We start from the raw sequence: 23,588 nt of genomic DNA, 5'->3' as shown, positions 1-23,588 counted from the left end.
ATGATTCACATCTCCCAGACTCAAGCAGTGCAAGCCAATCTGAGAAATATCATTCTGTCTCGGAAGTCTACCCCAAGGGCAACAGGGAGGAAGATTGCCTTCAGAGGGAAAACATCTACAGCTATGAAACCCTAAAACTAGTTTTCCCAAACACTTCCATATTCAGGAAACTAAGTTGCTGGTCTCAGTTTAACTCTAATAAAAGTTATTTTCTTGACCAAACATAAATATCCTCCCTCTTTGAGACTCTAGTTTCTCATTTGCCAAGTAAAGGAGTTGGATTACTTGTTCCCCAAAATTTCTTCCAATCTTAGACATTTATGATTATGTGCTGGGGAATGGTTGAACCAGATCAGCATCATTAAGAGGCCAAGCTTTACAATGTTGTGTGCTTAACAACATGGACTTGGAATCTTAATTCCTTTCACCTGCCAACTGAAAAAACAGTGGCAACTCACTAAAGGTTTCTGTGCTAAATGTGAATATAGCCCCGTCCTACAGCTCAGGATTAAATGAAATATTATATGCTCAGCAGTCAACAGAATTCTTAGTAGAGAGCCAATGTTTGTTAAATGATTTATTTTTTTCTTTTGAGCCCTTTGACTTCTAATTTGCTTCTTCCTCTATGTAACACCCCTTCCAACTGGCTCATTTATTCTTTTCCAAAATACTGACCTGAAATGACCTGAAAGAAGAACGCTTTAACCCAAGAGCCCTAAAAGAAAACCCACCTGCAGAAATGCCTCTCAACATCAAAGCCATTCTTCTAGTACTCCGCTTACCAATGCACTGGCTACTGAGTAGCCCAGGAATTTTTTCATAGCCAGGGAAGCCAGTGAGAGTTCATCTGAAAAGATGATAGCAGCACAGTAGCCAACAGCTAAGACATGGAGCAGAATTATCCAGGAACTCTGCCCGGGTTCTGGAAAAGGAATGGTTTTGACACCACTTTAAAACACTGAAAAGTTGTTCTTGACGTTGTCTTCTGAGTGCACCTTTGGGAGATCAACTGAACGGTGTTGGTTAGACCAGGTTCACATCTTTTCCAAAGCAACTGGAAAAGAATTAGAAAATACAGTTCTCTTCACTCTGTGTCTAAAATATAATTAGAAGCTGTCATCCAAAAGAAGCTAACAGGTCATTTGGAAGTAATAGGAACCCAGCTATGATTCTGATTTAGTAGAAAAGTAACAAATCAGTTTCAAAATTAAAAGTGATACCGGAAGGGCAAAAAAATCAGTTGCTAGTATTTGTTTGCAAAATACAGGATGATTTTTCACGTTTTTTCCAACCCCACATCACTCACTGTCCTGTGACAAGCTCAGCAGAGACCCTTAGACCACATGATGACCTGTGCCTTCGGCTGGACCAGAGGCCTCTGTGGCAATCCTGAGCCACATCTTTATTTGGTGATGGAAGACAGCAAACATCTTCATGTTCACAATAAAACATGAAAGCCACCAGATTCTATGACACAGAGACACACCAGGGAGTTTGGAATCCTGGCAGTTAATGCAGTAGTGGCAGCACTGCGAGGCAGAATGCTAACTGTTGGCCCCCAGCCCAGAGCCCAGTGTCTTCCCAGGTCATGAGCAACGAGTTGGGGAACATGAGTCATGGAACGGAGTAGAGCTGGCTGTTGATGGGTTGGGGTTCATACAGGGTTTCACCTGCCTCATGCTAAGCACAGACCAGAGAGCTTCAGTGTTTGTTGCAGCAATTTAAGGAGATGAAAGATCAAGAGATCTAAAGGAGCCTTTCATAAGCTTTAAGAAGAACTCAACCTCTTGTGCAATTCCTTGAGAGAGAATGGTAGGCCACCTTAACTAATCATCAATGTTTAAGTCAGCTCCTTGGCTCACACCTCTTCTGGAAGCTCTTTGGAGATAAATGGGGCCAGCTTATACAAGGTGTAGCTCAGAAGCTAAAAAATTATTGTCCAGTCTTCCATTTCTTGTGTGTGACATGAAAAAAAAAACCATCTGAAGTTTTACTAGGAGACTCAATATCCTCAGGGGTTCCAGATGAGTGGGGACCAACGAAGCCACAGCCTCATCTGCATCTGACAGTGTGGAGTAATGGAAGAGTTGAGAATCATTCAATGAATTGATAAACCAAGGAGAGTCAGAGTTCTATCACCATTCTCTAAGCTAAGCTTTATTGACAACCCCATGAAACAACCCAGCTTCCCCACTCAGTAATATGACTTGTTTGGACAGCTCTTTCCCAAACTTTACGCTCCAAACTTGTGAATAGCTAACTTGAGGGTCATCTTAAAAGCAATACCATTGAGAAAGCAAAGAAAATGCTTTAACCCCAACTCAGTCTATCTCAAGTTCACTTCCACTAAGAGCTGGAAGGGCTTTTGTTTGTTTTTCATCATAAAACACACAATAGAAAAAGTTTCTAAAAGTTGGTACTAGATAAATCACAGGTTATTTTTCCTGGCTTTACCCAAAGAGAAAATAAATCTTAGATCTTTATGACAAAAGGTAATTTTATAACCAGTGGCAAGGTATCCTTCAGAAGTTATGGAGCCATAGATGTCCTTTCAATCTTGTTTGTATTTCATGAAGGAGCTCTTAAATAAATAAATAAATAAACAAACAAACACATACACGTATGCGTGTGTAATATTTATTTATTTTTAAAAGAAGAAATTAAGAGATCTTTGATCCACCAATTCACTCTCCAAAGGCCTGTGACAGCTGAGGCTGGGCCACATCTAATCCAGGAGCTGGGAACTCTATCTAGGTCTGCCACAAGAGTAGCAGGAACCAAATCCATAAGCCTTCACTCCCTGCTGTCCCAGCAGGAAATTGGATCAGAAACAGTAGGGCTGGGACTCAAACCAGCACTTTCACATGAATTGAGGGCTCCCACAGAAGCTGCTCAACCCACTGAGCCATGGCCCTGAAGGCCCTGAAACAGTTTCAAAAGTTGTAAAATTGGCAAAAAGCTTTGGGAAAGATTTACATCACAAGCAACAGAGAAATAATAAGTACAAATTTTCTGAAATAATAGTAAATTCTCCTTTAGAAGGTTGGGATGGTGGTAGTCAGAGATTGATGGCCATAGAGAAACCTAACTGAATTTAATAAAGCAGATGGAAATATTAGGGCAAAGGCCATCTTGTTCAGTTTAAACCAAGATCTTAAGCTGAATGGTACTGTGACCTATGGGGCATTTGGAAGAGTGCAGTGCTATGGGGTGTACATTCAGCTGTCTATAATTTGAGCAGAAAGCTTCCTCATTGAGTAGAAGAATGTATCCCAATCAGGGTTTGCACAGCTCAGATGACAGAAGTGTCTCTCTTAGGAAGTTCAACTCTTAGTCATGGAATCAGAAGACAGAGGGTAGAGATCAGGCTTTACAAAAGTCAGATATTCTAAGAATTACAAAGTCTTGAGAGCAAATACCAAGGCAGACTGTGGGTCACTGTCAGACACAGAGTTTGGATGAACAAGAAAATTTCACGCAAGGAAGGGAAGGAATCTTGTTTCTTAAGAGTCTCTCTGATATGGAGATAAGCTGTGTGGTTTTCCCTGGGCTCTCCTTTACACAAGCACAAGGTCAGTGTGCATCAATCAGGCAAGAACACATTTTTCTGGCCTTTCCAGGATCGCTCAGCAGCACCCCACAGGTGGTCCTTGAAGTGCTCTTGCAATCACTCTCCTGCTTTGCCTCTCTCTGTCAGTGCACTTTGTTCTCAATAATGCAATCCAGTCCAACTTCCAATGGTTTTTAACACTGTTTATGTGCAGATGACAAATTTGAACCCCCTGGTCTCGCATCTCACAGGAACTCCATGTCCGCTGTCTTTAGAATCTCAACTGAGATATCTACTGAGCATCTCAGAATAAGCAAGGTAGAGCAGAACGCTCGCTGCCCATCCCAAGCCTATTCCTGCACCCAGCTCCCCATCATCATCTACCCCTGTTTCACGGAAACCTAAAATTTGGAGTTCTTCTTGAGTCAACACTCCACATTCATACTAAGTCACAAGACCCTACGTCTCTGCTGTGCCCCAAATGTACTCCTTGGCATCCAGTGTGACATTCTTACTTAGATTACTGTGACTAGTATCCTAGTTGCTCTCTACTGCCTGGGCGTGTTGCTTGAAATACTAAGGTTAAATCTGCATAATATTCTTTGCCCTACATGTTTGTTCTGCCTGAAATACTTCCTCAGACAATGGCAGACAGACTCCTTTGTTCACTCTTTGGCTTCTGTTACCTCCTTCGGGGGGTGTTCCTCACCATTCACCCTAGAGTGTAGCCTGTCAGTTATTGCTCACAGTTCAACTTGGGTCTTGTCCTGTGTACATTTACCTGTGTGTCCTCTCCCAGAAGGTGCACTGCCATGACAGCAGAGACCTAACAAAATAGACCTAACAAAATACCCAGCCAATGGGTAGGGTGTCACCCAAGCATATTTGCTGACAACTGAATAAATGAATACATGAATGGTATCATTTTTATTTTTCTCTGAGTTAGTCTTCATTTTTGCTACTTCTCTAGTAAACATATTCAAAACTAAATTATCTCATTTCAAAAATAAGGAGCTATTTCTATATCACCTTTCTCCAACATTCTTTTCCCGAAAACTGATATTTTCCATAAATCAAGCATGACAAATGTAAAAAAAAAAGTCCGAAAATTATGAAAGACAGGATTTCCAATCAGTCTAGACCCCAAATATGGTGTTAAACCTCCATGATATCAAATTGAGGTTTTGTTTGTTTTGGACAGCAGCTGAGATGTTTGCTGGCTACTTAGTGCAAGGTGTTTCCTTCCCAACCTATAACTGGTCCCTGGTTCTCCCCCACATGGCATTAGAGGAATATATCATGATTTGAAACTATTGCTGTAAGTTTAGAAATAAAATAATTTGCTAGTTAAGATCTAGTTTTAAAAAAACACTAAATGAAATCAAACTGTATGCAAAGCAAAAATGCAAGTAAAATACAGAAGTTCCTGCATGGATATCTACCCAGTCATAGGCGCACCACAGCACTGCCTGCCGACACTTGGGGTCTTCTCTTTACCTGGTCAACTACACCCAGCTCCGACAGGGCATCCCGCTGGAGTTGGCTGCTGTCTTCACCATGCTGCAGCCTCCTGGCTTGTAGCCACATCAAACAGAGGGTGGTCTTTCCTCACTCACGGTTGCTGGATGTGTGCGCTGTCATTTTGTGATCAAAACAAATTCGCTTGTGCAATTCTAGCTATTTTACAGTTGGTTTTAAATGTGACTTCGGTGATGATAGACAGTTTTAGCTTTTGCTTTCCATGTTTTATATAACATCACGTTGAACACACGTCCTAAATTCATTGGAAGCTTCCCCTAGCAAGGAGTCTGTAAATTACCGCTTTCCATAGGTGCTGAACTACTTATTTCTAAGGCAGAAATGACAAGCGCAGAGGTTGTTAGAGAAATATTTTGGAATGAGGATGGAGTTAGTGCTGTGTTTTCCCCTATGTATAAAGCAGCTTATGTGCCACATGGGCAAATGCTTCAGAAACTACGTGGTCTTTAATTCCGACTTTCCATTGCCAATCAAATGATATGGATAGGAAATGGTGGTTAATTCTCCCTGTGTTACCCCAGAAAAATGAGAGAAGATGTCTACTTTTATTAGTTTCATGTTCACGTCTACAGAGTTGTCGCCTGGCAAACCTTTCCCCCATTCTCCCTTCTTTTATTGACCTTGGTTTCAGGGCCCTTGCAGTGAGAAAGATACTTTGGCCCTGCTGTCACAACTGATGGAATTTCTCATTTGTTGTCATTTTCCTCTGTAATTTTTCCTCCTTTTTTCTCCATTCCCAATTTCATTATCTTGCCATCACTGGCTCCCATTTGAATTTATTGCATATATGTGACTTCTGACCTCACCACCTATACGTTTGTTTGAAATAGGTATGTTCTTGAAAATTGATGGAGTCCTTTTCATGTGCTGCACCTAATATAAATAGGATTGTGCTACAAACTTCCTTGTTTCTTATTCTCTCTACTCAGTCTTGTATTTTTAAGATATGTTTTTGTGTAGTTTGATGAACAATGGATAGTGTTCAATGATGGGTCACTTTTCTTCTCCACTGATGTATGCCCAGCTTTCCTCTGATTCTGCTGAGGTCCTCAGTAAATGTATACATGGGTTTCACATGTGTGTTCCCAGAAGAATTAGTTGGTCATAGGTTATGTTTGTACCTAATTTTTGCAAATACTGCTTGATCTCTCTTTTGGTGAGTATAATTTCAAGTATCATCCTCCTGGGAGCAGTTTGTGGCAGAGTTGCTTGCAATATCAGCATCCCATCTTGGACTGCCAATTGGAGTCCCAGATGCTCAGCCTGTGGCCCTACTTGCTGCTGTTGTGCCTGGGAATACAGCAGGAGATGGCCCAAGTGAGTGGGCTCCTGCCACTCACATGGGAGACAAAGATGTTGTGGGAGGCAGCTTTAGCCTGTCTTCACCTTGGACACTGCCTTCCTTTAGGGAGTGAACCAGCAGATTCACTCTTGTCCCAACTCTAGCACTTTATCTTTTAAATAAATAATCATTTAGATAATCCATTGGCTTACTCTTCAAGATTTTTATCAGTGTTAGCATTGTACAATGGAAGACTATTTGACATTTTAATGTGTTCGTGAGCTCCTTAATTTCTTACACTAAGCTGCAGTTTTTAATCTCTGTTCCTTGGTATGTTTCTCAGTGCACAGTTTTGTGTCTGTCTTACAGTGATACAAGACTTCTTACAGTTGTTCATAATTGCCTTTTACTTTTGTGTGAATTGGTGCGCATTTGTGCCCTCTTGTTTAAACCTGTGTCTTAGATAGTGCATTGCTGAATCCTGGAAGACTCTGTCTTGAGAATGTCACTTTTTATTCATATATTGTTTCTGCAGTAAAACACTATATTGGGAAATTTTTCTGTAGTTGTACTTTACTTATATTTCAATTTCTTCTGCCTTCTTTGCCCACTCCAGTCCACTCTGTGCTGACGCGCTATCACTCTACTGACTTGAAAGTTGGACTCCTACTTTCAACCCCCAACTTACCAAGAGCCATGCCTATGTTTTTGTCTTATCCTCCACCGGATGTGTCAGTATCTGTGTTCATCTGTATAAGAGACAAGTCTAAGCAATGTTGACCTTCCCCCCGACACTATCTGCCTTGCCAGTATCATCCATAACTCCATATAGAAAATCCTATGAATGCACTTACTGATGAATACAGTCATCATTGATTGTAATAGGTTAGTGTTTGTGAAGCTTATTTTGACTTATGCTAATTTATTCTAGTTTATTATCTCCTCCTGAATTGATTTCCCTGTTTACTCAAGAATATTTCTGATGTTTTATTCTAGGCCTAATATGTCAATATCTAGGAAAAGAGCCTGGATATCAAAATATTTTATTTCACTTATTTATTCCTTGAACACCAGAGAGATAGAGACCAAGAGTTCTTCAATTCCCAGATGTATTCTCCATAAGTTTATATAGCTGGGGTAAGCCAGGCCAAAGCCTGCAACCCAAAGCCTCTGCATAGATGGCTGTGCTTTGAGTGCTTTAAACCATCACCACTTGCCTCCTAAGGTACGCACCAAGAGGAGCCTAGAATCAGAAACAGAGCCAGGACTCAAACCCAGGCACTCTGCTCTGGGAAGCCAGTATTACCAGTGGCATCCCAAAAGAAGATCAATAAACAGCAGGTGAATCCTGAGACCTTACTGCTTAGCAATGTGTTCACTTGTTCTCATGTAGAAGCCCAAGCTCCAAAGACGTGAGTTGATTGTCTTCAGCAGCCAGTGTTACTTTGAGAAGTTTGACATAAGTTACCTTTTTTATTTGTTTCTTGTTTCTGTAGATTTTTAGGAAGCCCTGCTTCTTTGTTTCCACTTCCAAACTTCATTTTAGTGTAGTGCTTCCTAGCCCTTCGAGGGCTGTGGGTTTCTCTAATGGAACCTTTTTCCCTCCTTCTAAAATAACATTTTTATGATTAAAATGAAACATACAATATAAGGTTTTCCATTGTGTTTCCAACACTTCTGGTTCCTAGATGCGAATGTCCAGGGCTGTGGGTCTTAGGTTAAGATCCGTAGCTATAAATGCAGCTGGTATTTCACTTTTTGTTCCTGTTTTAGCTTAATCTACACTGAGTGACACTTTACAAAAACCTTCCTAACATCTGCTATTGTTCATTGTAGAAAATTCTGACCCATTTTTTTCAGAAAAGATATTTACTACTTTGGAAAGCCGGAATGACAGAGAGCAAGACACAGAGTATCCTGCTGTTTGCTACTCCAATGACCATGATGGCCAGGACTGGGCCAGGGTGAAGCCAGGAGCCCAAAACACCATCCAGGTGTCGTACACGATGGCAGAGGCACAAGGACTTGAGCCATCACGCATTACTATCCCAAGTGTGTTGGCAGAGATCTGGATGAGAAGTGAAATAGCTGGGGTTTGATGCACTTCTTTGATAAGGCATGCAAATGACCCCCTCAGACTCATTTAACAAAATGGTCCTCTGATCTGCAGCTCTTCTAATTTCCTGTGAAGCTCTTATACAGATGTTAACACATCTGCATGACTCTCCATAGTTCTAGACTATTCTATTGGGTTTTTTTCATCTCTGCTTCATTTCCTGTTGCCCTCAGAAAGGGCTTGTTGATCTGCTATGGTAACCCACAACAATATTCTCTGGCTCTATATATTCTGATACTCAACTCCTCCAAGGAAATTCTTATTTCGGCAATTAGAGTTATTTTTACATTTCAGTGTCTGCAATCAATTCACATTCATAATAGTTTGTCATTACCCCATGACTCCAATATTACAAAACTGTTGTGATGTGAATTTTTCTGTTATTGCATACCAATGCTGCAATTATGATGTCTACTATGTGAATGCTGTATTTTTCCTGCTGTTTCACTGGTTCTACCTTTCGTAATACATAGCTTACCATCAGTGCTCTATTCTTTCCTGGTGCTTGCTTTCCTTGGAGAGCTTGTCATTTTATTCCCCATGAGCACATGTTTTTTTTTTCCTTTGAGACCACCACATACTTTCTACACAATTTTATACACAGGAGGAAGACACAAAAATTTGGGGCCCCAATTGTGCTTCTCCCAGAAAGTTTAAAGTGCAAATATCCCTGTCTTCAAATATGAGTGATCTAATTATATCATTCATCTCAATCCTCTTAGTACACCAAGTGTCCCCCACAACCCTGTCTTACCACACACACAATTTTCAAAGACTTCAGTCCCACCCAGAGAACAAACAGCCCTCTGTGGAGATGACCCTTAAGCCCTGGTGCACTAGACTCACTAACTCCTTATCCCTCCTTCATAAATGTCTTGGGGTAGATGCTTGGCCCAGCAGTTAAGATGCCTGCCCACCACACTGGAATACCTAGGTTTATTCCATGGATTTAGATCCCGACTCCAGCTTCCCACCTATGCATATCCCAGGAGGCAGCAAGGATGGGTCAAGGTCTGGGATTCTTCCATTCATGTGGAAGACCTGGATTGTCTGCTCCGGCAGCTCCTGGCTTCATCCCCTCACTGATCTGACATTTGTGGGCATTTGGGAGAATGAGTCAGTGGATAGGAATTCAATCTCCCTCCCTCCTTCTCTCTACCCCCAGTATCTCCCTCTCAGCTAAATAAATCACCTTTTCAAGCACAAGTCTCGGTTTCTAAAGATGCAAGCAGCACATGTCTGCATGAAAGTGTGTCTCAAAAATAATCAAATAGCTTTTCACTGTTGTCTTCTTTTCCTTGGCCCCCAGTATTTTTTAACATTGGTAACCATGAGCTCTTCAAGAACCAGATCTCCCTAAACATCCACTCTTCTGCTCTGGTAGGCTGGCTGCTGATTCCCCCTCTCTTCCCCGTCTTTACCATCTCCAAGCTTCTGTTCTTTCTCCTCTGCTCTCTTGCCACATGGGAGGGTTGACTATCAGAGTCACGTCCACTCCTCCTCACTCCATCAATCCAGCCTTGAGCTGGGACTAACACCTACAAAGACTGGGGCAAAGTACAGAGCCTCAACAAAAGTTCCAGTTGAGTGGTAATACTAGGGATTCCTGACTCTGGGTAAAGGAAATTGGACACAGTAGTTTTAAAGAAACATCTTTAAAGGATAGGTAAAAAGAGGATAGGCAGGGGAGGAATGTCTTAAGACTAATAGAAAGATGTTTATTTTGCTTCAGATATGAGCAGAACTCACCAGCAGGATGTATAATCTTATCAACAACATGCAGACATTTGTAAGAGAAAATTAAAGAGTTTTACGTTTCTGCATTTGAAATTTGAGTTTGTATTGAAGTTTACCAAAGTGCCTGCTAATCATTTACCTTTTGGATCTGAAATATATTTGTAAGCCATTATTGCAAATTTCCATGAGCTTTTTGAAGTTGTTTCGCACTGTACTCTAAAACCCCTGCTCTTGTGAGGGACTTGGCACTCGCAGTTCTCACTAAGAAAGAGGTCCTCTGAAATCAGTGCTGTTGTACCGAGTAAGGACCACCACCCATCGCCTTCACAACTGTATCATGAAGCTTTTGAACTAAGATAAAATATGATTTCAGTAATGCCATCAAAGAAGTGTCTCTTCTTTGTTGGCCTAGGGATTGGTTTAGGCATCTACATCCCGTCTCTGATCTGTGAACATTGCATTTCCCTTTTCAACTTCAATCATCCTTGTGGCCACAGAGAAAATGTCCTGGGAAGTGATGGATGCCCTGCCTCAGATACTAATCAGTCTTTCCTCATTTTTCATATCGAAGTACAGCAGCAATGCCTTGAAACATGTTAGATGTAGAAGGGGAATCTTATCTGATGCATGTCCAAAAATCCACATGGCAGCAATAGCATTGTAGGAGCACAGGCTTAAAAGCCAGAGTCTGGCTGAATTGTGGCCACTCACTAGCAACACACAGAGAATGTTCACTCATTCACCCTAAGTTTCCTCGTAGGGAAAACAGAGATCATAATGAAATCTGTGACTGAGAGATGAAAGCCATGAGGTTCTGCAACAGTGGTTGGTACACCTACTAGACAATATTAGCTGTTGAAATAGCTGGTATTTACCATAGTTTGTCCTGTCGCCCTAAGCACCAGAGAGAAATTGGAGTTCAAACATAGGGCAGCTCACCAGTTTGAGTGTTGCAGATAGTTCATAGAAGACATATGCTATGATTCACATGATTGACACATGCTATCTCTATAGGACTCCCAATGACCGTTTTTAATGATTCTCAAAGCATCACACTGTATTCTCACCATCATATTCATAAAATACAATGTTTATGTACCGTAACAAATTTATCTTTCAACTTCATTTTCCACTAACTTTTTACTGTATCGTCCTGTAAATGCTTCCTGCCATTGCAAATGCAGCATCCCTTCAATCTCTGTTGTGAAGTTTTCTCCTAATTTTTATAGTTTGGATTCACACAATCTGCATGTACTTTACTCTGACAGTGTAAAAAAATCCATGCATGATAATGAAATCCATCCTATTGAATTGAGTTATGAAAGAACACTCAGGAGCATTATTTGAAAGAGACATTTTCTACACCCCAGTTCTCTGAGCGTGTTAAAGCTTTTGTAAATCTATGTGCCCTCCAATATCTTGCTGACAGAAGGATCACTGATCAATACTTGCCAACCACACACAGCTGTGCACTAAAGAGCCGGAACCAATCTCCTCCAGCTCCCGCCACCACTGATGATTCTTGGCTGTTTTGGGGCTTTCAGCATAACCAGATAATGGGGTTTTTCTTTTTACACACCTGCACTGACACCAGAGGTTTTTAAAAGGTGAGTTTAAGCTGACAATCAAGTTTATGAGACAATGTTAGTACACAGAACAAGTGGGTAACCGGCTCTGTGCCTGAAACTCTAGGAGAACCTGCCCACCACATACAAGAAATCTTCACAAAATTCATGAGAAAAAAATACTTATGGATTTCAAAATCATTTTACACCAACATAAATATATCTGTTAACTCCAATTTTTCTGAACTTTTTGTCACTACCAGAAATACTGATTAAAGCTCATTATGAAGGAAGAGGATTTATTTTGGTTCACAGGTTTAAAAGTTTGCAGTCCAAGATGTGGCAGCCCCATTGGTCTGACATCTGATATGGCAGTGGATGGTGGAATTGGGACAGGGAGGCATCCCTGTTAGGTCAGGATGCTTAAGAAAGAGACACAAAACCTCTGCACCAAATCAGTCTTCGTAATTGCCTTCCATGGGCATTCCCTAGTAACCCAGGGACTTCCCACAAAGTGTCCAGTGCCCAATCACCATCATTGGATGAAGCCTCCATTCTCATTGGTCCCATTAAGGTATCTGACTTTGGGGGTTAAACTTGTGCATGAATTGGAGATCTAATTCTTATTCAAACTGTAACACCCCTTATAACTGCCTTTGCCCACTCAGCTACCTAGGATAGCCATGATTGAAATGATGAAAAGCCAAGGTAAGGATGGGTCATCTAGACACAAAGAAGTGGTACTTCTGTTCACATCAATCTACCCTACCATTCCAGCAGCAAGCTTGAGCTCTCTCAGTGCTCCCCCAATCCATGATGCAGTCCTCCAGAACAGACACAGACTGCACCCATCCTCACTGTCTGCTGTCCAAGGAAACAGTGCAATTCAAAGGTGATTCCGAGGTCATTCTGTCTGCCAGGTCAGATCATCCCAACCTCGACGTTAACTCTTTTTTTTTTTTTTTTTTTTTTTTTTTTTTATTACAAAGTCAGATATACTGAGAGGAGGAGAGACAGAGAGAAAGTGGAGCTGCCGGGATTAGAACCAGCGGCCATATGGGATCAAGGCAAGGACCTTAGCCACTAGGCCACGCTGCCAAGCCCTCGACGTTAACTCTTAACTAGGTGGGTAGAAGTCCAATATCAGCATGTCAGCAGGATTGTTTCCTTCTTCGTTAAAATATTTCCTTTTTCATTTTTACTGTCATCTGAAAGGTAGAGTTAGAAAGAGAAAGAAAATAGAGAGAGGTCTTCCATCAGCTGGTTCACTCTTCAAATGGCCTCAATAGCCAGGACTGGTCCGAATCAAATCCAAGAGCTAGGAAGTTCTTCTGGTCTCCCACATAGGTGCAAGCACTTGGGCTTTCTCAGGCCACTGGCAGGGAGCTGGATTGGAAGCAGAGCAGCCTCAACTCAAACTGGCGCCCATATGGGATGCCAGTGCTGCAAGCAGAGGAGCATGCCATACTACTCCCTGGTACTGGCCTCAATTGGTTTCTTCTGAGAGCTCTCCCTTTGGCTTTCAGGCTCTCCCTGTGTCTTCTCAAAGCCTTCCCTCCTTGCTAGTGCCCTCCTCTTGTATAAGGTAATCTAATTACTTCACATTGGGATCTCACTATTATGACCTCATTTAAAATAACCACTCTAAAGATGCTGTCCAGTCCAAATAAGTCATGTCGAAGATTTAGGACTTGAGGAGATGAATTGGAGAAGGGAACACAATGCAATCCATAGCACGCGTGATACCTCTGATATCAAGTGTGTATACTGTCTTAGCCAAATTAGGTTACTCTATGCCTCTGTGGAATGTTATCTCTACTCAATAATAGTCATAATCCTGACAGCTGTATTTAACTGAACATTAGTACAAAGAGCTATATGACTACCTGTAATTGCTCCATTGCTGCAAGTTGCATGTCACAATCACAGTAAGAAGACAGTCCCAGGAAGACCTGGGAAGACCACACACCTAGTGAGCAGCAAAGCTAATGTGCAAAAGTGGAGTTTAGGGCACACAGTCCATGCTTTCTTCATTCTGCTGGCTGCCTCACAAATGTCCATGTGTCTGGTTTCATTGCATGGCTTTTAGTGAAAATACCTGCGTTAACCTGCAAGCATGAGGCATGCTTCACCCGTCTTGGAGAACCCTTCCCCAGCACTGCACACACACACTCATCAGAGGTTTTATCCTGAGCCTCCTGCACCCATTCCCCTCGCTGCCCTCCCTGCCTGCAGGGAAACTCCTCGTAATGTCATGTATTTTCTTCCACTCACTTTCCCAATGGGGCTTATCCTAAACACCTTACTTAAAATGGGGATGGAGAAAAGGGAAAGACAGGGGGAATCCCTATACCTACAAAACTGTATCATGGAAAACAATAACAATTCAAAAAATGTACAAAGAAATTCAAAGAGTAATCAGGACTCGAACTAGGCCCTGGGATACGGAATGCAGTCATCTTAAATGTTGGCTTATTCCACTGTGCCACATTGACCCTTAGTGCATTTCCCCCTGTGTCTCCAGTAATTTCTGTTTTATGAATGATGTTCGTTTTATTGATTACCTATGTATAAATAATTCGTATTTTTTTTAAAATGGCAACTGCTCCTCCCAACTCTGATACCACTTAACTCTGCTTGACTACTTTGTCCCATAATTGTTGCCATTTTCTAACACCCAACATATTTGATTTACTTGTTGGGTTTATTGTGAAACTGTAAGCTCAAAAGGGCAGAGATCTTCATTAGAGATGTATTTACCTATAAAGCAAAGTGATGGAGAAAGAGAGTAGGTCCATTCACTGGTTCACTCAGGCCAAAGCAGAGACTGGAACTCCATCATGGTTCCCTGCCCAAAAGGCAGGTGCCCAAGTACTTGGTGCACTACCCACTGCCTTCGTATGCATATCAGCAGGGAGCTGGATTGAAAGTGGGGCAGCCAGGACTTGAACCCGCGCTCCAGTATTAAATGCCGGCTTTGTAAATGACAGTTTAACTCACTGTCCTGCTATGCTGACCCATAGGCAAAGACTTTCTTGCATGTTCCTCTGTTACCATGAAACAAACATTTAAAACATCTAAAGCAGGATCTGGCTCATAATAGACACGAAATAATTATTTAGTGAGTAGAAAATTGTTACATCTGTGTGAATGTTACAACTAATTTTTTTTCTATAGCAAATGAGAAGCCAGTCTTTTGTCCAATGGTGCAACCTAGGAAACTTGTTAGAAGTGGGGGCAGGGTGGAAAATTTGGAGCAGTATTTGAGATACTACTTGATACTTCCACATCCCATGTCAAGTGCCCAAGTTCAAATCCTGGCTACTTTTCCAATCCAGCTTCCTGCCTAAGTGTACTCGGGGAGGCTTCTCACATGCTTGGCTCCCTTCCACCTACATGGGAAACCATTTTAGGGCTTTGGGAACCTGAATTTAGTCTGGCCCACCTGTTGTGAACATCTGTAGAATAAACCAATAGAAGAGTTCTGTGTATGTGAGTGTTTCAAATAAGATGAAAATAATAAATTTTAATTTAAAAAAAAACTCCTTAGAAACTTACAAAGTGGTAAGTTTGAGGATAATACATTTTTGTATTTCCTCCTGAGTATTATTTTTACCCTTTTATTTAATATCTCATTATTTTGTCCCATTCATCTGTGCGTGTCAAGGATTGTTACCGCATTTTCAGAATTAATCTTTAATTGCAATGCTTGCATAGCATTTCACATGAGAAATGATTTATAAATTAAACCTACACCTCATCTTGCCTGGTCAGCCCAGGTCTGAGTGCATGAAGCCCTGGCCTGGCAGGGGGTTCTCTCCAATGACAATGTGTAGATTTTCTAATTAACGAAGGTTAAGTAACGTTTTTGCTTTAAGACCTATTATATAAACTTATGACATTTGTCACCAAGAAAGGTTTCTATCGAGCACAAAAGTTGAATGCAAATAATTATCACTGGTTATAATGCATTAACATTTTTTGCATAATATATGATGACCATTTTAAGGACAAAAGATTTTTTATTCAGATTGACTAGCTCAGAAAAAGCACTTTCTAACTCACTGACCCATTTAAATAAATCAAAGTCAGGAAAGTGCTTAATTTATTTGGTTTGCCTTTATATAAAAAGAAATGGCATTCCATTCACTTATAAATTACCAAGAGGGAATACTAGACTTGTTTTAATGAAGGCAAGAATTATGAGTACAGTCATCTCTTATGGACAGTTAAAAAAAGAATAAGTCATATAGTGATATAAGAAAATAAAAAGCAAGAAATTGAAACTATCTACTGATGCATAAATATCTTCTGATTATATAAAGCTGGGGCATTGAGTGCAGGGTCGCAAATCTCGCTTAGAACACCCGCATCCTGGTTCCTCCATTCTGATTCCAATTTCCTGCTAATGCACACCCTGAGAGGCAGAGAGTTTGTTCCCTGCCATCCATGTGGGCAACTCCTATGGGATTCAGGGTTCCTGGCTGGAATCTAGTCCCAGCCCTGGCTGTCACAGACATTTGGGTAGAGAACCAACAATTAACACGTCTTCCTCTGTCTCTCTACTTCAAATGAACTAATTAAATATCTTTATAAAGAAAGTGACATAGAAGGCAGAGGGAAAGGTCGTAAATCATGCGTTCAAGCCATGAGAACTGGCAGCAGCTTGAAGTGTTGTCTAAAACCTCCTCTTCTAGGGGTGGGAAAACTGATACTGAGAAAGATGAAGGAATTTGATGAGTCACGTAACTAATGAGTATCAATAATCCTGACAGAGAGGAAGGAAGAGAAACTGACGCATGGCAAACCTTGGAAGGAGCCCAGAACCACAACAGGCATCCAAAAGCTCTCCTCAGTTCGTTTCTGGGATGAGTCCTGTGTGTACAGACACAGTTAAATACATATGCATATATGTAAACGTGGGACCTTGTGATATAATTTTAAAAACATAATCTAATCAAGATTTGCTTTGCCAGTTGACCCTTTTAAAATTTCCACTATTTGTCATAGTAACATTGACTTACAGAGGCCAAAAACCCCCTCTGCAAATTCTCAAGAGGTATTTATAAGCCTAGTGTCAAAAAGCAAAAACCCATAAGATCAATGGATGTGATTACACAACCTTCCAAATCATTCACAGGGAGAAACACCATTAGTAAGTCAAAAGCTGAAAAAATATAGCTGTAAAATGTGTAAAATGTATAAGCCCAAAATATCACCTTTTAATAAGAAATATACTCCTACATATTCCCCAAAAAAGAACAATAAATTATATTAATAAGTAGAATATGAAAGAGATTCAGCTTAGAGTATTTGAAGCAATGAAAATTGGAAAAGCTAAATCTTTTTCACCAGTTGAACAGCATAAATGAAGAACAGTATTGCCAAGCATTAGAACCGGGTCAAGCAAATGGCAATCCTATACCACACTGGTGAAATATTTTCCAATAGAGCCCTGCATGGTAGCCTAGCAGGTAAAGTCCTCGCCTTGCACACATCAGGATCCCGTATGGTAGCTGTTTCTAATCCCGGCAGCCCCATTTCCCATCCAGTTCCCTGCTTGTGGCCTGGGAAAGCAGTCGAGGATTGTCCAAAGCCTTGGGACCCTGCACCCATGTGGGAGACCCAGAAGAGGCTCTGGGATCCTGGCTTCAGATCAGCTCAGCTCTGGCCATTGCAGTCACTTGGGGAGTAAATCAGCGGAAGGAAGATCTTCCTCTCTGTCTCTCCTCCTCTCTGTATATCTGCCTTTCAAATAAAAATAAAACAAGTCTTTTTAAAAAATAAAGAATTATTTACCTGTAAATTCCTCTTAAAAAAATAAAATGTATTTGAAATGTTTATATCTTTATACCCAGCAAATACACTTTCAGTGTAATCAGCAACATGACAAATTTGTAAAGGCTTTCACAATTATCTTTTTCTTACAGTATCATAGAAAATGCAAATTAGAACTTCAAAGTAGGGTAGTAGAATGGCAAACAAGAAGTGACAGTGCACTCAGAGAGCCGCGTGCCAGGCAGATTTTTAACAAGATGTCTAGTTCTACAGGTGTTGTTTGGAAAATATCCCATGATATTAAGAGCAAAAAAAAAAGTCTTAAAGTGTGAATGTTATGGTGTCATTTCTCCCTTTATTGTTTTACACATATGTTAATGTTCCATGAAATGAGCATGGTTACATCCAAGTAACAGTACAAATTCTCTTTTATATTTTGCTTCTCAGGATATCAATGGCCTCCTCAGTGAAAAACTGTGACACCGGTAATCAGGCCAAGGAGAGAGCGCTACCTGAAAACAATTATTTAAAAATCTCAACATATTTTGAACAAATATAATTGTCCTAAATGACAAGTGATGAAAATTCAAATAGCTAGGCACATGTTGAATAAAAAGATCCATTGGAAAGCCCTTATTGCACCAGCAAAAAGCACAGTAACTAAAACAATGGAACTCAAATTGAAACTCTAGCACACAATAAGTAACCAATGGGTTGAAATTCTTCCAAATCAGGTGACAGTGTATCTCTTGTCAGCACAGAGGTGTGGAGCTTGACTGAGAAGCAGGTGGTAAAATGGAAAAGCCTCCAACGCAATTTTAACAACTTGTTTAGCCATCTATTCTCTTACAACTTAGATCCAAAAAAGGCATTGGACTCTCTTCGATTCATCCTGTAGTCAAATACTTTATAAAAATGAAATACTCCCTGGAGAACCATCACTCAGATTGATGTGCTACCCAACTAGAGAATGGCAAGGCTTGGGTTTAAAAAGACAATAGAGGATTCATTTGCCATGCCATTGACGAGGATTTACAGGAGTGAAATGATGCTAATCCGTCCCACAAACTGAAGCTTTGCTCTACTGGTCCTGTCTGATGACTGCTAGATTGCCTACTTTTTCTCTGGATAACAGAGTAAGCGATCGAATCAATCCCCAGCCTACAATCTTACCCAACCCCACAATTTTTCTAAGACACCCAAATCTATAGCTCAGAAACACTTACCTCTATGGGGCCCTTGGTCCAAAGATTGTTTCTCCTTATTAATAGCATAGAACCAGCATGAGACTGGGGAATAAGACACATCTGATGCAAGTCTGCTGCTTGGGAGCTAAGTCCTTGAGTAAAATGCTTTCCTAAGCCTCAGTTTCCTGATATGTAGAATGGGAACATTAACCATACTCACCTTGATAGAATGTTGCAAGGGTCATGTGAGGTGCTTAGTAGAGTACCTGGATCATAACCTTCATCAAAGAGTATTTGGGGCTTCTTTTCGAAAGCTTCATCAGAGACCTGCTTCAGTAATTTTACTTACTGTTCATTTTAATTCATTTTCAGAAAAGTTGTAGTTAATATATAGAGACATCTACACCTTTCACATCAGCTGCTCTAAAAATCATAGCAAAGAAGATTATAAACACAATTAAATCCACTTATTATATAATGCCTCGATGACTATGTCTATCAAATGGTTTGGGAACATTCTAGTATTTTTAAGCTCACAAAGTTCAGCTTGACTCTGTTAACTTACTCTGCAGATGAGAACGAATGTGCTCCCTCCCTACGTTCTATGTCTTCCTGTGACACTTAGACAAAAAAAAACAGTGAATCCAACTTGACCTTCTAATAAAAATGGTGTAGTGATCTCTGTGAAATTGTTAATCCCAGATTCTAGCCACAAAATGCTCTGGATAAAATACCCTCAGATGAGCTTCAAAGCAAAGCATTTCATGCCACAATACCTGAGATATGCAATTGCATTTCAAATGGATTTATGCTTTCTGACTAATTGACTTGTTAACTATGCTAATATATTCATGTCTCCCTGCCTTTTTATATTTCTTGCAATAGATAATGGAACTGAATACCTTGAGACTAAAGAGGGAAAAAAAAAGAGGATTTCTATAAACTGCTTTTCTTATAACAATCCAAATAAATTAGGCTCCCAAACTGCTTGTGTAATTTTTGTGTATCAACAAGCACTTTATTTCTCCAGCTAATGTATTGCTCCTCAGAAGATAGTCCCTTTCATTAGCTATTATTGCCTAATGGGAAAAAGCTTCAACGTTGCTTCAAAAGGACCAACTTGGAAAAGACAGTACCAGATGCACTTGACACTGTCACCTCCTTCACAGTCTCAACATGTGATGAATGAGTCGAACAGCCGTGATGGTTATCTTACACACACTCCATGTCATCTGTCATTCCCAGGTGGTGCCGGAGGTCAGCAGGGCTTCCTGGGCTGCATTCGATCCCTGAGGATGAATGGGGTAACACTTGACCTGGAGGAAAGAGCCAAGGTCACGTCTGGGTTCAAATCCGGATGCTCTGGCCACTGCACCAGCTATGGAACCAACTGTGAAAACGGAGGCAAATGCATAGAGAAATACCATGGCTATTCCTGCGATTGCTCTCATACGGCATATGATGGAACATTTTGCAACAAAGGTAAGAACCAGTTTCCAATGCAAGTTGTACACATTTTGGTGACCACCTTATTTAATGATTTTGAGGTAATTCATTCATAGGCTAAGGTGATCAGAATTCTGCTCCCGCCTCAGGTAAGAAGCCTCCTGATTCTCATTGTTTCATAACATGAAGGTAACCTTGAGGGTAATACAGAATTGTCCCCAAATGCTAGCGAGTTATTCACTGACTTCAAATCCAACAGGCTCTTAGCATCCTCGTGAATGAGTGACGAAATAAGTGGCCTCTGGTGTGGCCTTTAGCACTACTTGGGAGCCCTGTCTCATAGTAGAACACAACAGGGCCGGTGTTGTAGCACAAGAGGTTAACTTCCTACTTGTGTCAGCATGTCCAGTTTTAGTACTAGACACTACACTTCCAGTCCAGCTTCTTGCCCATGGCCTGGGAAAGTGAGAGAAATTGGCCCAGATGTTTGGACCCTGCTGTGTATGTGGGAGATCAGGATGAAGCTCCTGGCTCCTGGCTTTGACCTTGCTTAAACCTGGCTGTTGCTGCCATCTGGGGAGTGAACCAGTAGATGGAAGATCAGTGTCTGGCTGCTTCTCTCTCTCTCTCTCTCTCTCTCTCTCTCTCTCTCTCTCTCTCTTTCTCTCACTCTCCATCTTGCACTTTTTTTCTCTCTAACTCAAAATTGCAAATAAATCTTTAAAAAAGAAAGAAAGGCGGAGAAGGGAGGAATCCTGTATCAACATCCTGGTCACTCTGCTTTCCCTCTGACGCTGTCAACACACACCTGGGAAGTAGTCCATGATAACACGGTGCCAGAGTCCCTCCTACCAGTGGAGGACACAGGATGGGATTTCAGGCCCCTGTCGTCAGCCTGGCCCAGCTGGCTGAATGGATTGTTAAGGTTATTTTTGGATATGAACTAGTGAATGAAATGGAATATATTCATTCATTCATTCATTCATTCTCTCTCTCTCTCTCTCTTCCTTCCTTCCTTCCAAAAAGATAAAGAAAAAATCAGAATAACTGTCTCAAAGGAGATACAGGCCAGGCCCTCCATAATCGAGGCATTGAACAATTGCTACAGTGACTCAGCCAGTGCAACCGATTGCTAGGCTTCTTCAGTCAGCTCTTGTGATTAACATCAGCACTTTTACTCATGTTCAGGACGCCTTGGTGATTGGCCCTCAGCGTAAGCTAAACTGAAAAACTGCAGCAACTGGTCAGCTTCAAGTTTCTTTCAGTCTTGTGTTATTTTAATCTTGAGTTGATCCTTTAATTCCCTGTAAATTCTGCAGAGCCCAGTGAGCAGAATTCAAGAGCCCAATATATATGCATGTTGTCATTTAGGATATACCCTGTCATCCTGCAAGAATGCAAGAATTTCACTTTATTGTTCTGTTGGCTTAATTTACCATATGTAAATAAGGGGCACGAAGGGAGAAGAAATTGGCCTTTTTCCCAAGCTACAATTGAAATGCATGTAAATCACTCTCCTCTTTCTAAATGAAGGTACAGCATTTGGATGAAGTTTTCTGTAAATGGTTGGTGTATCTCTTAATAAGAAGCTTCGCATAAGTGGCCTACTCAGAGTCTTACAAATAAATGGAGGGTTATTTGCAGTGGCATTATTCACACGAGCTGACACACACAGAAAAAATTGTTCCATCACATCCTCTGTACATCCAGGCTACTGTCTGGCAGTACTATAATATGAGCATGCAAATTGGATCAGGCAGGATTTGAAGAATGAGCCCGAAACGATCACAAAGGTAGAGAGGAACACCATTGCTCAGTAACACCACAGCGTACTAACAGTGGTGTGACAGTGCGTTTTTAATGCCCAGAACAGCATGGTTCCCTGATTTTCCTGTTGCAAACAATGGAATGGGTTTCCAGCACACATTAATTTTGCACTTGTAGAAATGACAGTCTTGTAATTACCATTCATTGTGCTTGATGTTAATTTAATGCACCCATTGCCTTGCCAAAGTCATGTCTGAATGCAACCAACTGAGCACTATTGCCAGGAAAATGCTACTAAAGAAGCACCAATTCAAAGGGAATCAGAATCCCCCTATTTGTGGACTGTAGGGTCAAGCATAGTAGCTCACAAAACCTCCAGGGGTTAATAAGCAGTATATGCCAACAAAATAAGGCATGGGTATAAACCCTTCAGATTAGCCAGTGTTGGAGATTAAATAGTGCCTGTGTGCTTCCTTTGACATTGGTCCAAAAGACTGAACACCCAGAATTCTAAATATTGTTTTCATATATTTAGAAGTATAGATTTAGATTGGATGCAAGCCATGGCTTTAATCAAAAAATTAAAATTAATAACTACAAAATGTACTTGGCAAGCATGTCTGAGCATCTTTCTGAATCCAGGTTTCTCTTCATTTTGGGGAGAATATCTGTGATTTAGTCTGCAATGCCAGCTAGCAAGACTCCCTGTGCATTAAGGCAGGCATCTCCACAAACCTGGAGGGTCTGCCCTCTGCATCTCACCATCTCTGGATCTCAGTGCCCCCACAGAACTTCTCTGGACCCCACTTCCACACTGGTGCAATAGCAGAACAGCACAGCCCCTAGAAAGGGAGCCACAGCCCCTGGCCAATAAAAGCTTGTTAAAGTCTCTCTTGGACTTCCCTGTTCTAGTGAGAGTTGTGCTGCTTTGCGGATGTGAAAAATGTTCACAGTATTTTACTGAGTGAATGAAGCAGGTACCAACCTTATACAGCCTAATAACATGTTCATTAAATTAAGATATGCACACACAAAGCAAATGGTGAGAACATCTACAAAATCACTATCTGTGGGTATGTTTCACAGAAGGGAAACTTTTACACCAGCATTTTAAGAATTACCTCTCTGTGTCTCGCAGATACATAGCTAGGAACTGGAAATCAGGGTACTGTCTAGTTCTACTGTCTGGAAGGCAGAAGCATGTCAGGTGAAAATTGCACTCAATTACCCTTGGAAGTCCAGCTCTCGGTGTACTTCACAGAGCCCGTTTTCATCACAAGCAACCCCCCTTCAGGTGGGCAGAGGAGGTAGGACCGCCTTTAAAAAAAAAAAAGAATGCACGGGACGTGAGACATGTGAGAAGTTTGCAGTAGGAGAGGTTGAGACCTAACATAGGCCAAGGGGACAGATGGCACCGGTCTGTCCCCTGCCTGGTGTTAGTTCAGTCAGGAGAATGGGAGTCACACCGTTAAATTCTCCGTTTCCTCATGCTGCTCCTCCTGCTCTTCCATCCAGCCCTCCTCTCTCTTCTGCCTTCTCCTTCCCAACATAACACACTCGATCTCTGAATCTATTTTTGTCTGCTTCTGCCCCCTCGGTACTCCGTACCTACTTTTATTAT

The 23,588-nt window shown here is 41.2% G+C and overlaps 1 protein-coding gene across 2 annotated transcripts in view; it reads left to right on the top strand.

Moving 5' to 3' along the window:
• CNTNAP2 (contactin associated protein 2) overlaps positions 1–23,588 on the top strand; it is a 1,058,280-nt gene that overhangs the window by 844,675 nt on the left and 190,017 nt on the right. For both annotated transcript variants that reach the window (XM_058654907.1, XM_012930541.2), the window contains one exon: positions 20,000–20,236. In XM_058654907.1, coding sequence (XP_058510890.1) covers positions 20,000–20,236 — 237 coding nt within the window. The remainder of the gene's footprint in view (positions 1–19,999; positions 20,237–23,588) is intronic.

This window comes from Ochotona princeps, chromosome 25 (assembly GCF_030435755.1).
Source record: "Ochotona princeps isolate mOchPri1 chromosome 25, mOchPri1.hap1, whole genome shotgun sequence".
NCBI lineage: Eukaryota > Metazoa > Chordata > Mammalia > Lagomorpha > Ochotonidae > Ochotona > Ochotona princeps.
The sequence above is the reverse complement of the archived record's forward strand: the minus strand, read 5'-3'. Positions and strand labels throughout refer to the sequence as shown.